Raw genomic sequence first — 15040 nt, 5'->3', positions numbered from 1 at the left:
ACCCAATCCATGGCCATGCCCTGGTCTTCCCCTTCTACCCAGGACCTCCCAGAGAGTCGTGGAAAGTGTGTGCCCTGGTGGCCTGGGTCCTGCCCCATCAGACAGGAGCTGCTTCCCCTCCCTGACCCCTGTAGCGGTGATGGTGGCCCAGGGCAGAAACAGGAACTCACAATGCCATTCTGCACACTGAAGCCCAGCTGGTACTTGAGGTCTGGTCGCTTGATGAGGACTGTGGTGACCGGGGGACAGCTGACGATGTTGAGCTTCACCTGCGTCTGGTTCTTCAGGCCCTGCAGAGCACGGGGACAGGAGTCACAGGCTGGGCCTCAGACGTCAAGCCCGACCCAAGAGGAGTGAGGCTGGCAGGGTGGAGGCCGGGGCGGTGAGAACACACTCTGGGCGAGACACACAGTCCCCTCTCAGCCTCAGTGGCCCCTCTCTGCGGGGGGCGGGGGTGGTGGTGGGGGTGGCGAGCCCTGCCCTGGCCCTTAGGAGGGCTGCCAGGTTTCCAGGGTGACATTGTGCGCCCTCTGTCCCACCATGCTCAGGGTGCCTCTGCCCTGAGGAAGATGAGCTGCTGTGGGAGCAAGGCCAGGCTCTGAGTGCCAGTGGGCACAACCAACACACCTGGCACCAGGTCACCCTCAGGGTGCTCAGGCGGGCCATGATCATCCACATTCAGGAGATCTTCCTACATTAGGATGTGGGACACTTTCCTCAAAGCCCCGTGCCTTCCAAGGACGGACCTGCAGGGCAGGGGGTGACCACAAGAAACTGTGAGTGAGGACGAAACTATCAGTGGGTGCCCCAGGCTGCTGGGGTCCGGAGGGGGTGAGGAGGCACAGGGAGGAGAGGAGCCCAAGCCTCCACCTGGGAGTTCTAGCCCTCGGCAGGTGGTGCTTGGCGCTGAGCCCTCTGATGCCGCTGGCAGAGGCCTCTCCCGTGCCTCTGTGTGGCTGCCCATCAGGCAGAAGCTCTGCCAGGCCAGCTCTGAGAGCCGGTCCATGGGATGCTCTGGCCTAGGGAATGCCCTTCCATCTCTCAGTCTGAACAGAGAGGAGGAAGGCGTTTCCTCCAGCACCAAGACCACAGCAGGGTAGGGAGGAACATGCCTCCCTACCTTCAGGGCTGGGGGTCAGGCCATGGTGGCTCACAGGAGCTGCCAGCAGCAGGCAGAGCCCACTCCTCTGTGGGCAGCCAGTGAAAGCCCCACCCCACCTGCCAGTGACCCTTCTGCCTGACCCCTCACAGCAACAGGCGGTCAGCCCCCAAAGCTGCAAGCTCGTGAGTCTGATAATCAGGGTGGCCTTCTTACTTAAGGAAACCTGTGTCCCGGCACTCAACCCAAGAGCACTGAAGGGACTTTCAGTGATAATCTAGGGAAGTCCCAGGCAGAACAGGATAAGCTGGTCACCCCAAACTCACTGGTCCTTGGGTCCCTGCCCAGGGCCATATGGCTCAGCAGAGGGCTCAGACAAGCCCTCCCTTCCTGCCCCGGGGCCGCCTGGGTCCACCTCTGATTCAGACATGGAGAATGGTCTTGAGTTCAAATTTTGATGCTATCATCAACCATTCACTGGGTGGGTCTCCCTGGGCCTCAGTTTCCCCATGAGTGAAGTGGGGGTTTGCAGATCAAGTGAGGTGAGGCTGAGGCAACCCCTGGGCAGAGGGTCCCAGGGCACCCACCTTGATGATGCCTTGGCAGGTGGCGAGGGGCAGCCCCACCAGGCTGGTGCCATTGATGGACATGATCTGGTCCCCGATGCTCAGCTTCCCTGAGCGGGCGGCTGGGCCGCCATTCATCATGTTGGCCAGGATCACCGTGGGCAGGATGGAGCCCCAGCCTGACTCCACCACCACAACGCCCAGGATCTCGCCCTTGTGCTTCTCCAGCTGCAGCTGCAAAGGGATCGGCAGTATGAGGGGCTGGCAGCGGGGCCAGGGCCTCTGCCAAGGACCCATGGGAGGACAAGGCTGACCCTGTCCCAGCACATCCCACCCTGCCCTGGGATCCAAGGCCGGCTCATCTCAGCCAGGAGAGGTCTTGGGCTGGGAGCCCTGCCCACCCACCTCCAGCCTCACCCCACTCTGGCTCCCACACCCTCCTGGGAACCTGGAAGTACGGACCCCATCCCCACCATGCCCAGCACTGACCGTCCTGCCCCAAGCAGGGCTCCAGTGTCCTGGCTCCTGCTCCTCCCATCCCACCATACCCACGAGGCCAGAGGAACGTTATGACTCCAGCACCCATGTCTTGCCCCCGCCTCCCGCCTTCACTCTTGTTGGAAAAGTCCTTCTACAGGAACTGGCTGGCATGCCTTCAGCAAGAAGCCCGGATCATGCATTCACTCATTCAACAAGCAGCAGAGGCCGTCATCCACTCATCCACAGCAGACAGAATCATTCAGCCGTTCAACAAACAGTTAAGCTATGGGCCATCCTCAGGGTATTTGCTCCTCTGTCCCATAAGAACTTTCCAAAGACACCTAGGGGAAGCCACTGGGACCAACTACACCTCTGCTGCTGGCAGCTTCCAGCCTCCCCTGCTAGAGCACCCACGCTCCCTTAGAGATCCCACATGCCTTTCAGAACTATCTCCTGGGTGCTGAGCACTAGCTGATGATAATAGCAGCATTAAAAGGCATATTTTCAAGGTCATTAAAGCTGACTGTAATCAGCTTCTTTGTTACAAACACCTCATTTCACACGCAAGTGCTCAGCTGGAAGGCAGGAGCGAGGTGCACATTCAGAGCTGCACTGGAGTCTCATGGGAAGGCAAGGAGCCCGGGAAGGAAGGCAAGGATCCTGGGAAGGCTCGCTTTGCAGGAACCTGGGAAACAGAAGCCGGCAAATGTGGCCTCCCTGAGGCCAGCGGGCACAGCTTACCTCCTTGCAGTTCTCTGAGTTTGAGAAGTGGATGAGGTCGTCGTTGTACATCTCCTGGGTGTTAATGATGTCGCTGTACTCCTTCTGGCTCAGGTCTTCAGGGTTGATGCCATTGGCTCGCAGGAATTCCTGGTAAGCCACGCTGAAGGCCTGGCCAATGGACTGGGCGATGAGCTGGGCCTGTATGGAGGGCAGGCCCGCTGGAGACAGGCACGAGACACAGGCTCCCTGCAGCCTCTTCAGCAGGGGTTGCGGCAGGGCTGGGTGCAGGATGCACCCGTAAGAAACTGGGGGCCCTTCCTCATCTGGTAAAGGCTATCTCCACCAGCACTCCCCCATGAGCAAACCCTGGTGTTCCCCTGAACCCCGGAGGTTCCTGCCTTAGCTGTGGCCTGGCCCAGACGCTCCAGGTCAAACCCATTTCAAAGAAGGTCTGGGACAACAATATTATTTACTACATGTCATATTCTTGTTGCTTGAGATGAGGTCTCACTCTCTTACCCAGACTGCAGTGGGAATGCAGGTGAGCACAACCACATCCAGCTAATTTAAAAAAAAGTGTTTTCTTGTAGAGATGAGGTCTTGCCAGATTGTCCAGGCTAGTCTCAAACTCTTGGACACAAGTGATCCTCCCACCTTGGCCTCCCGAAGTGCTGGCACTGCAGGTGTGAGCCACTGCACCCAGCCCCATCTGTATTTTCTTCCCACTCATTCCGAAAATGGACTTTCAGTGTGTTTTCCGGGAGCATCGCCCGTTAGTTGTCTACCCTGCATGCATTTCTCAGTAGCAACATGACCCAGTGCCCACTGGAGGCAGGGCGTGCCTGGCTGCTCTCCTAGGGATGTGTGGCTGTGCCAGGCTGGGCCTGCAAGACCTGGGACTCCACACAGGCCCCACGGAGCACGACGCTTCTTTCTACTTCCACAGAGCTGCATCAGAGGACACCACGGACTCTGACATGGCAGAGGCCTGGACACTGAAACAGCACTCAGGGCCTGGCCGGCCACCTGCTGATACGCAGACAGGAGACAATGGGAGGTGAGAGCTGGGCTGAGCTCCCGGAGGTCACCGAGCAGGCTGGCAGCTGTGCAGCCCTGGGAGCGCCACGGGACTCTTGGTGACGCCTCAGTCCACAGCGGGCCTCCTGCCAGGCTCTGGGCTGTGTGAGCCCTAATTACGCTCTGTCCTGCTTGTCACCTGCCTCCCCAACTACCCTCAAGGGGGTTCTGCACCGGCACCCCTCCCCAACCACTACTAAACAGGATCCCAAAACAGGTAAAAACAAGGGCTTTGGCCTCAATTCCCTTCCCACTCTCCATGTGGCAGGATGTAAGAGCGGCAGATGAATATGCATTGGGAAAGGGAGGCTGGGCCGGATCAGAAGCGTGCAGCAGGAGGCCTGCCCTCCAGCAGGCGTGGACCTGCCCTCCCGGACGGGTCCTAAACGGTTTCCAGGATTTGCGGGTTCCCACACCAGCATCTCCGCCGCGGGCCCACCTGGCTGGAGGCGCGGCGCCTGGGCACCGCCAGATGGCGCCGCCGGGCTGGCCGCTGCAGAGCTGGTGGGCACGTGGGGCTCGGCGGCGGGAGGGCCGGGGGTGGGGTCCGTGCAGGGGAGGGTCGGGCCTCTGGGAAGAGCAGAGTGAGGGACCTGCCCCTGCCCCACGCACTCGGGATCTGGGGGTTCAGGGACGCAGAGCGGCCCCCAGGCTGGGAAGGGCAGCCTGAGAGCACTGGAGCCCCGGGAGCACCCCTCCACCGCCCACGGCCCTCGGGCTCCCTCGGGCCACCCCCATTCTCCCTCCCCTTGGACGATACTCTCCGCCCCTGCAGAAGCTCCAAGCCCAGGGAACCAGCTCCGCGGGGCTGCACCTCCTTCAGGCGTCATCCGGGCCACTGCTGTGCCGCCAGCCGCAGCCTCCCCATCCTTCCACGCGGGTCCCCGCTACCTCGTGGGAGGTGTGGGGTTCAGGGGGATTTCTCTGCGGCTGGCCCTTCGGAAAAGGGGGCACCCTGCCTGCCCCAGCTCGCAGCCAGCCCGTGGGCGTTCACTGCTGCAAGGCCAGGAGCCAGCCCAGGCCCCACCCAGGGGCTCAGGCGGCCTCCTGCAGGTGGGCTGTGGCCAAAGCCTGCAGGCGCCGGAGAGGTGGGGACGGAGAGGCTGCGGTACGCAGGACCACCCTTCAGCTCATCTACCCCGCCTTGCCCCCCCCGCCCCCCCGGCCACTGAGCTCCACCACACAGGGGAAACCAAGATGCCAAGCAGCCGGTGACCACCTTATGGTGCTTTCTGTGGTCTCCTGGGCGCCCCACTCCACTCTCCCAGACCTCAGAACCCTGTACTCACCCCAGCAGCCCACCTGGATGGAGCTGCCATCCGGGTCCTCCTCTCCCGGCAGCTGCTCAGGGGCCCCCAACGTGCCACCAGCCAGGCCCTCACCTCATTCCTTCAAGGACCACTTGGTGCCCCACGCACCACCGCCTGCACTAGCTCTCACCCTCGCCTCCCACTGAACTGAGGAACCCGAGGCTGCGGCGGCATCAGCTGGCTTTAACCCTCCACGTCCACTGCACCTGGGGGCTTCGGTCACCAGCTGACTGCCAGCCTTCGCCACCGGGTCTGCTCCTGGCCTCATTCTGCCAGCACCTGTGGCCCATGCCAGGTCTCAGTCACACAGAAATACCCATCCAGGTGTCCAGAGGTCTCCATGTAGCGGAGGAAGGCATGTGTGTGAGTGTGCTGTTGAAACCCCTTCCTCCTGTAAATCTGCCATTGTGCCGAAGCATTTCAAGTGGACCCAACTTCTCAGGAAGATGACTGCGCCAGCCACAGGTTTGAACGCTGTGTCTTCAGAGTTCAAATCCATGCCATATTTAAGGATTATGACAATATGGGGACCTTTCCCTATTGCCCAGGTCCCCAAGACACCCTCAAGTCCTTATGTGAAAAAGAATGCCGTGGCCAACTGCCCATGAAGGATAGATCTTTTTTTTTTTTTTTGAGACAGAGTTTCACTCTTGGTGCCCAGGCTGGAGCGCAATGGCACAATCTCAGCTCACTGCAACCTCTGCCTCCCAGGTTCAAGCAATTCTCCTGCCTCAGCCTCCCAAGTAGCTGGAATTACAGGCATGTGCCACCACACCCGGCTAATTTTTTGTCTCTATTTAGTAGAGACAGGGTTTCTCTGCATTGGCCATGCTGGTTTAGAACTCCTGACCTCAAGTGATCCACCTGCCTAGGCCTCCCAAAGCCCCGGGTTACAGATATGAGCTACTGGGCATGGCCATAGATCATTTTTTAAAATTTCACTCTGGCAACACCCACAAAACTGGCTCACCAGCAGCCCCCCTGCTGGTCTGTGAGTTAGATCGGCCCGCAGGAAGGGCAGTTTCTCTCTGAGTTGCCCTCTTGGCCCCGGGGCTCCCTCCTCAGCCCCTGTGTCCCCCTCCAGGCTAAAAACAGTGCTCTTCTCCAGCCCACGGAGGGAGCCCAAGGCCTGCGAGCTCTTCCTGAGTCTTCGGTGTCTTTTCCTTCAGAATCCCTTTCTACTTGCTCAGAAGACACAGCACACACAAAGGCAGAACTAAGCCTCATGTGCAAATGTGCTTTCTTAAGACAGCATGCCAGGGGCATGCGGAAATCTGCATTTTAATAACAAAAGTTACACAAAGATTAACTTCATTTTAAGTGGGGAAAATGTTTTGTAAAGGGATTTCTTCAAATAGATAGCTCCCTCATATATTTAACTACAGCTCCCGAAGAACCTATTTCAAGAAGTACAATAAACCTGTGTTCACGATCTTTGCAAGCCCAAATGGTACTTGAAAGAGCACTCATCCACTGCAAAGTCAGGAACGGCCAGAGGGTTACCACCCGAGCCTGGATTCTGCGGCGCCTGAACCCTGGGGCTGCCTGGGCTGGGAACCTGGGGAGTGGAGTGCCCTGGCGAGGGCGTACTTACGTCCTCCGACTCGAACACATGGCAGATCATCTTATACTGCTTCTTGCCTTCCTGGGCCCCGGGCGTGGTCTCGATGCAGTCCTGAGAGGCCGACCGGGGCATGCGGCGTCTGGCCATCAGCACCACGATGTTCCCAATGTCGGCGATATAGGAGATGGTGCGCAGGGCATGGTCCATCATGGTTTCCTGTCGGGAGGGAGACGACACCACGTCAGGGAACGAGACTGGGACAAACCACTGAAAAGCGCTCCAATTCCGCTTTCACCACCATGATCCTCCTGACATTTGGGGCCGGGTCATCCTTTGGAGGGTCATCCTTGTGGAGGGCTGTCACGTGCTCTGCAAGGTGTTAGGAGCATTCCAAGCCTCTCCCCAGGAGAAGCCAGTAGCACCTCTCCCTTCCCAAGTGTGAGAACAAAAAATATTTCCAGCCATTACCAAATGTCCCCTGGGGGACAAAAATCATGTGGACTGAGGACCACGGTCCTACTTAACAGAGCGTTTTAGGGCACTGATTTGCAGTCAAAGTCACTCTGCCCTCGTCTCAGTCCCAGCTTCCAAAATGGACTGTGCGGAACCTAGGGAGGCATGTCAGGCGAGCTCTGGGTGTGCCTCTGCTGGAGCAGGGGCTTGCCATGGAGTGAAGCCCATACCCTCTTGGATGAGAGGCCACCCATGGCTCTGGAGAAGGGTCCCTCCTGAACACTGAGCTCCCCGTGGGCCCCGCAGTGGCCTGACCCAGCCTTCCTGCCAAGCAGAGGAGGAAAGCATCAAGGCCAATGTTTGCCACTCGGTGAGCTCTTAGGGAGCCCCAACAGCCTGGGCCTGGGTCAAGAGAAGCCCAAGGCAGCGCACGTGACCCCAATTCCCTTGAGGTCAGTTCCCTCGGCCTTGGGCAGACCCATGACTCTTGATGGGTTTTGTCCTTGGACAGGAATCTCCAGCCAGCATTTTGCCCACAGCCCCTACCTAACAAGACTGCACACAAAGCTCAGAAAAGCTAATCCATTGGTCCTGTGTGCTTCTGTCCTGCATTCACAAAAGAAACTCGGGTGTTTCTGCAACCTATGGACCCCGTTTACTCCACACAGAATCCATCTTGCAGTAAATGCTGCTCCACCTTTGTCTCGGTGGCCAATTTTTTTTCTGGCCCAAGCCATGGGGGTGTTTCATAACCATGAGAGTCACCTTCCAGGGAGGGACACTGGAAACAGAGTGGCTCTTCAGCATGTCCTGATTTCTGTCACTGTCATAAATGCCTGAATCAATCCCCAGGTGTCAGAAAAATGCTTCTTCCCCAGCTCCCCAAGCTCCCAGTTCACATCAATGGCTGTATCTGCTCTCCTGCCCGACTGGCTATTGTGGCCTTACAAGTCTCTCTCATCTGTTCCCTCCTCTCGAGCTCCTCTGCCCCAACAGCTTTAATTTGCATGCCCTGTTCAGAATCCAGAGATTTCCAGAGGGGGAAGAAAAGGGAAGACAAGACAAGGGGCTGGTGGGGTGAGCCCTGCACTGGGCCAGGCTAGATTTCTCCTCTCTCCTTCCCAGGATCCAGCAGAGGAATTACCCACAGTCCCAGCTGAAAGAGTAATAAGAGGCCCAGAGATGTTCAGGAACTTGTTTAAGGCTATACAGCTCATGAGGATGGAGCCCAGCTTCAATTTCCAGCCCCATACTCCCGCCCCAGGTGTGGCATCTGCCGTGAGCACTGGTGAGAAGGGTTATGGTGGCAGGCCTAGCAGCTGTCCCCAGAAAGGCCCGCCTGCAAGACTGGCTCTCGCTGGCATCTGGGAACATGGATCTCAGGAGGGTTCCCAGCACCCAAACTGACAACCGTGGTTCCTTCTGCCTAAACTGTTCATGCAAACAGCGTGGTGTAGGCTGCACACCTCCTTTCCCTCTGGGGTCTGGAATTTTTGGCAGATGCCAGGCAGAGGGTGCCTGTGGCCAGCCCCCAATAAACACCTCAAGTGCGGAGTGTCAGCGAGCTTCCCTGGTAGACACCACCTCACTATGTTGTCACAGCCCCTTGCCAGGGAGTTCAGTGTGTCCTGTGTGAGTGCGGGGAGGGCTCTGGGAGCCTGCATCCCTTTTGCTGATTCTGCTCTGGAGCCGTCTGCTGAAATAAATCTTAGCTCTGAGCGCGCTGAGTCCTGTCCGTCCTCTGAACCCATCCAGCCTGTGGTGGTCTTGGGGACCCCCCAGCACAGATGGGTGATGACTTGTGGGGCTCCGAAGGTGGGAGGGGGATCTAGTCTAGATGACTTGCCCACAAAAGATCAGAAAATGAAGTCCAAGCCTGTGAAGTGTCGCAAGCCAGTGCCTGAGCCCTGACACCGTCTCCCTCATTTCACACCAAGTGTCAGGCTCCAGGAGGGGCTGGTATGGAGGAGTGGGGAAATGCAGGACACAAAGATCATGCTACAAGGCACAGACCTGGACACAGGGGACTGACATGAGGAGGAAGGGTGCCACCGTACCCACATCAGGGTGTGCCAGGGCCTGGAGGGTGGGCAGGGCACGGCGCTGGGGTTGGGAGTGGGCTGCAGCATGAGCGACACGATGGAGCTGCTGCTTCCTCTGTCCCCAGGTGTCAGGATCCCCAGGAGTGGGGAGCAGGGAAGGACCCAGGGCTCCCAGTAGATCTTCCTGCTCACAGAGCCCTGGGGTGACGCCAGCAGGACTGCCACCTGCTGTGTGCTCCCCACTGCTCCCGCAGCCCGGGCTAGGGGCCTTGGATTGATGCTTGTGGAGGGCACAGGAGAGAAGCACTGAGAACCAGGGCCGAGACCGTGGGACGAGGCGGCGGCGAACCTAGGAGCGTATATGATTTGAACGACTGTCAAACGCTTACCTGCGTGTCCGCATTTAAAACCTTGATCCTCTGGGTGGAAATGAAGAGGTCCACTTCCGTCAGCGTCTGGGTGTCCCCCTCAGAATTCTAAGAAAGGACCGTGATACTATTAAAATCCAAAACCAACTTGGAATAGAGGACATGCAAATGGCATCATGACAGAATGCCCAGCATCTCTGATCACCACAGAAATCCAAATTCAAACCACAACGATGTATCACTTCCTATCTATCAGAATGGCTGTGATCAGAAAGATCAGAAGCATGGGCACCGGGTGGAGAAAAGGAAACCCTGGTACATTGTGTCAGTGCAGCCACTGTGGAGACCAGACCAGCAGTTCCTCCAAAATCTCAAAACAGAACCTCCACGTGATCCGGCAGTCCCACCACTGGGCCCGTGTCCAAAGGAAATGCAGTCAGCGTGTCTAAGAGGTACCTGCACTCCCATGAGCAACTGCAGCCCTACCCACAACGGCCAGGACGTGGAGTCAACCCAGCGTCCACTCACGATGAACGGATAAATACGTTCACAGACACTGGAGTCTTACTCAGCCTCAGCAAAGAAAAAGGTCATGTCATTTCCAACACATGGAGGAGCCTAGAGGACACGACATGAAGTGAAATAAGCCAGGCGCAGCGAGATAAATGCCGCGGGATCTCACTCGGGTGGAATCGGAAAACGCTGACCTCACAGAAGTAGAGAGCTGAATGTGGTTACCAGGGGCTGGGGCAGAGGAGGAAGGGGGAGTTATTGGTCAGTGGACTCTCCTGCTAGATGGGAGGAATGAGTTCAAGAGCTCTATGGTGTAGCATGGTGACTGTTAATAATATTTCAATTCTTAAAAATTGCTGAGTGAATATAGTGTTCTCATTATAAAAATTATAGCTGAGGGCCGGGCGCGGTGGCTCAAGCCTGTAATCCCAGCACTTTGGGAGGCCGAGGCGGGTGGATCACGAGGTCAACAGATCGAGACCATCCTGGTCAACATGGTGAAACCCCGTCTCTACTAAAAATTACAAAAAATTAGCTGGGCACGGTGGCGCGTGCCTGTAGTCCCAGCTACTCGGGAGGCTGAGGCAGGAGAATTGCCTGAACCCAGGAGGCGGAGGTTGTGGTGAGCCGAGATTGCGCCATTGCACTCCAGCCTGGGTAACAAGAGCGAAACTCCGTCTCAAAAAAAAAAAAAAAATCAAAAAAAAAAAAAAATTATAGCTGACATAATGCACGTTAACTAGATATATCATTTCACAATGGATATATTCTTCAAAATATTATGTCATATGTAGTAAATACATACAATTTTATCTGTCATTGTATAAAGTAATAACTCCAAGGAAGGCTCAGCAATTTTATCAATTACCATGAGTCCACGGAGAAGGAAATGCTACTCCATAAAGAAGCAGCCATCCAAAATCCACCTGTGCGCTACCGGCCACATTGTCTAGCTAAGCGTGAGTCCTCGAGGTAGCCTGTCAGAGGCACCCAGAAAGGCGGAGAGCCGGCCCTGGGGGGAGTGTGAACAAGAGAGGGTGGGACGCCTGGGTCTGCCACCACGGCCCCTCCTGTCAGTGGCAAGCAGGGCCCCTCTGGCTGACCCTTGTGGAATTTGTAGACTCAGGATACGTTTCCTGGTTTTGGGAGGCTAAGTATCCTTAAGAAATGGGGAAGACATTTTCAGAGAAGCTGAATGAAAATGTCAGCCTTTCCTTCTGATTTAAACAGTCACCATCGTGTCTGCCCCACAGCGGCCTTGGGGGACTGAGCCCTGGGACTGGCCTGAGAGCTGACTTCACAGTGACAGAGAGAAGCCAAGAGAAGTGCCACACAAAAGGCCTGAATTTGTCACCACCACTGCAGTGTGCCCAGCATATGGCCGTGAGACAGGTTTTATGGGCTGTTCCGAGCTGACTGAACACTTCAGGGTCTGCCCCAAACCAGGATAGCCTTTAGCTGGTTTTTACATTTGTAAGAATCCTAATAACCACTGCAGAGTGGCAATGAATTTCAAGTTCTACTGGTTTGCCCACCGAGGTGAATAATTCTCCGTGGTCAGCAGAGCCCAGGGTGGTTCCATTTCAAAATAGCATAAACTTTGATTTAATTATTTGCTAGAAAATCTGAAATAAGAAATCTCCCTGCTGACAATTCTTCAAGAATTCTGAGTTGCAGAGAGGCCTGGTATCATAATAACAAATGTATTTTAGCTCAGTTATCAGGGGAAAGGGTCTTTGGGCTTTCTCCCAGGGCTGACGCCGCTTTTGGCTTATTTAGAGAGAGAAAGGAGTTGAGAGCAGTGCGGCTGACCATTGGCAGCCACCGTGGAACTTTTCCTGTTTTTAAAAATTGGGTTACACTCAACACCAGCATGCATTTAAAGGTTATATTCATGGATTGTGGCTCAAAATGATCTTGCTAAAAAGTAGGTCAAGCCAGAATTGAGTGAGAAAAGTTGCAAGTGGACCTTGGCATTAATGATAGCCGTGTAGGAAACCGGAGGCTGGGATCCCTCGATGGGAGAAGAGGGCAGCCTGAAGCCACCCAGGCTCGAGCAGAAACTCGTCAGCAACAGGGCAGGGAGAAGACACCCGTCATCCTCCTTGGCAGAAGAAGGGAGGGTGTCAACGGCACAGATCCTACAGATACCAGAGAACAGGCCACAGGGTGGACCTCTGCACGTCTGTAGATGGGGGTATCACCTGCAGTCATCAGCATGGCCAGGTCAGGAAAGGGACCGCTGGCAATGATACTAAGCACCCATTTGCCAAAAAGAAAGAACAAACCATAATTAAATGTAAGCTGGCTGCAGTCCATAGGGTCTCCCTGCTCCAGCTGGACTAAGAGGCTGCAGGCAAGGGCCCCTCTTTTTTTGGGAAAGCACACCCCCAGCTGCAAGTCTGCAATGCATGGCACGTTCTGCCTTGCCCTGAGGAAATCAGCCCAGGAAGAGGAGCATGAGCAAGTTCCTTCTTCTCCTGTACCTGAGCAGAATCAAAGGAGATGCCGCTGGGCGAAAAGTAGACATCCTAGCTGGACCAAAGTGTCACTGCAGAAGACGGAGTGCTCACATGGGGCCCTCTGGCTACCGCACCAGAAAATGGCATTACTTCAAAGCAGGAGGGGAACTCAATCTCCTGCTGTTTAAACAGATGAAAACAGTGGGCAAGAAGCCAGTGCCCAGGCCCTTGGGTCTGACCCCGGCCTTGTGACACCAACTATTTTGATATTTTCTGTATGAGGAGGATTGGAAAAGCCCCAGCATTTACTAAATGACCAGGTGACAAACAAATGACTCAGTGTCAACCCAATTTTTAAAAGTCTGCCAGCGTTTAAAAATCTATTTTCTTTTTTACTTTCTTTTTCTTTTTTTAAGAGACAGGGTCTCACTCTGTTGCCCAGGATGGAGTGCAGTGGTGCAAACATGGCTCACTGCAGCCTCCACCTCTCAGGCTCAAGTGATCCTCCCACTTTAGCTTCCTAGGCATATGGGACTTCAGGCATGTGCCACCATGCCCACCTAATTAAAAAAAAAAACTGACTGGGCATGGTGGCTCATGCCTATAATCCCAGCACTTTGGGAGGCAGGTGGATTACCTGAGGTCAGGAGTTCAAGATCAGCCTGACCAACATGGTGAAATCCCATCTCTACTAAAAATACAAAAATTAGCTGAAGTGGTGGTGGGTGCCTGTAATCCCAGCTACTTAGGAGGCTCAGGCAGAAGAATTGCTTGAACCTGGAGGGAGGTGGAGGTTGCAGTGGGCCAAGATCGCGCCACTGCACTCCAGCCTGGCAACAGGAGGGAAACTGTGTCTCAAAAAAAATTGTGTAGACAGGGGTCTTACTGTGTTACCCAGGCTGGTCTCAAACTCCTAGGCTCAAGTGATCCTTCCCACATCTGTCTCCCAAAGTCCTGGGATTACAGGTGTGAGCCACTGCACTCAGCCTAAAAACTCATTTCCAATTAAGAAATCCCCGCACGGGCAAACTGAGCTGCTCACCCTCCTGACTTAAGCCTAAAGTACCTTTACCTATCAGAACAATCCAGAAATACTGCACGGGAGGCCCAGGCCCGAGACCCACCACACTGTCAAATCAACTAAAAGTCACAGGAATTTACAATGTCCATGTAAAGCAGGGACATCACGGCATTATCCGGGCTCCAGGACGCAGGAGAGGCTAAAAAAGGGGAACTAGTGAATCCTGGGTGGTTAAAGAAATGAAGTGTCTGTGGTTTCATTCACAAACGTCTGAGATTCGCCTGCCAAGGAAAGGAGGAAAAGCTGCTTTCCAGCATTATTTGGATCCCCAGGGAGCCCCCCTCAGCCCCCACCACCCAGGACAAGCCATAGAAACACAAGCAAACACCACTGTCCCAAGGCCTCAAGGCCCCACACACCGCTTTTTTCTTGATCTTAGCAGCCTTTTGCATCCTCTGAGAGCATGGAAGACAAAAGAAAAGACAGGTTGGCAGGCAGAGAAGGCAGGCGCACAAGGTTATGTTACGCTGGTGGTCAATGCTCCCCACACGCTGGCCCGGTGCCTGGGTGGACAGCCACTGCCCGTGTCAAGCACACACAAGTGCCCCTGGAGCACTAGCAATGACTGTCAACCACCCCATCTATGGAGGACGGGAAAGATGCCACCAGCCAGCAGGAAAGTGAGGCAAGCTCCAGGCATCAGAGCAAGGCGGGGGCAGGGGGCAGGGATCAGGGGTCTGGGGCGGGAGGGCCGGGCCTTTGCTGAGGGGCACTGGCTGCCAGGGCTCAGAAGTGCCCTGGGTTATCTGGCTTTCTCCTGCCCACCCAGGATGGCCTCATGGTGCTCTTCTGCCTCTGTTAGAGGAGGCTGTGGTGAGGGCTAGGAAGGAGGCTGCCACCATTTCTCACCCCCTGGGCTGGCGGGCATCTGCAGATCCTGTCTTGCTCAGAGAGCTGCAATCCCCTCCCACAACCCCATTTAATGTTGCTGGTGTGGCCTCATCTTCACCTTGCCTGGCCTCACCCACCATGCAAAACCAGACAATCCAATGAGCACTTTGAGCTACAAGGAGGTCAAAGCCTTTCTTGAGGTCCTGAATTTAAATAAAACATGATTCATTTATCCCCCTTTCTGGAAGCACTTTGAATAGCACTAAAAACACACATACTGTGGAACTGGGATTTAGAACTGTTTTATGACTAGAGTGCTTTGGAGCGATGATCTTTAAAGGTCGTGCTTCCGGGATTTCGTGGGCCTCTCATTAAGGAGCTGGCTGCCTCTGCCCAGCCCAGCTTTCTGCCAGCCAAGGCTGCCCTCAACCTCGCGGGCACCTGGGCCGCTCCTGCTCCCTGTGTCGAAGG

At 55.6% G+C, this 15040-nt stretch overlaps 2 protein-coding genes across 56 annotated transcripts in view; one reads left to right on the top strand and one right to left on the bottom strand.

Moving 5' to 3' along the window:
• The window catches only part of ENTREP2 (endosomal transmembrane epsin interactor 2), a 425727-nt gene extending 419040 nt beyond the window's left edge, over window positions 1–6687 (top strand). The window contains exons 13-15 of one of the 6 annotated variants that reach the window (XR_013536572.1): window positions 43–2422; window positions 3815–3925; window positions 4214–6687. The gene's annotated coding sequence lies outside the window, so the exon portion shown is untranslated. Of the gene's footprint in view, window positions 1–42 lie in introns of all 6 variants that reach the window. The other 5 variants (XR_013536568.1, XR_013536569.1, XR_013536570.1 and 2 more) reach the window with 5 other exon arrangements.
• APBA2 (amyloid beta precursor protein binding family A member 2) overlaps window positions 1–15040 on the bottom strand; it is a 220867-nt gene that overhangs the window by 5350 nt on the left and 200477 nt on the right. For 30 of the 50 annotated variants that reach the window (XM_035306452.3, XM_035306465.3, XM_054258235.2 and 27 more), the window contains 6 exons: window positions 14098–14133; window positions 9704–9790; window positions 6850–7035; window positions 2887–3066; window positions 1687–1899; window positions 171–290 (listed from right to left, as the gene is read on the bottom strand). In XM_035306452.3, the coding sequence (XP_035162343.3) occupies window positions 171–290; window positions 1687–1899; window positions 2887–3066; window positions 6850–7035; window positions 9704–9790; window positions 14098–14133 (822 nt within the window). The remainder of the gene's footprint in view (window positions 1–170; window positions 291–1686; window positions 1900–2886; window positions 3067–6849; window positions 7036–9703; window positions 9791–14097; window positions 14134–15040) is intronic. The other 20 variants (XM_054258236.2, XM_035306476.3, XM_078375920.1 and 17 more) reach the window with 1 other exon arrangement.

This window comes from Callithrix jacchus, chromosome 6, assembly GCF_049354715.1.
Source record: "Callithrix jacchus isolate 240 chromosome 6, calJac240_pri, whole genome shotgun sequence".
NCBI lineage: Eukaryota > Metazoa > Chordata > Mammalia > Primates > Cebidae > Callithrix > Callithrix jacchus.
The sequence above is the reverse complement of the archived record's forward strand: the minus strand, read 5'-3'. Positions and strand labels throughout refer to the sequence as shown.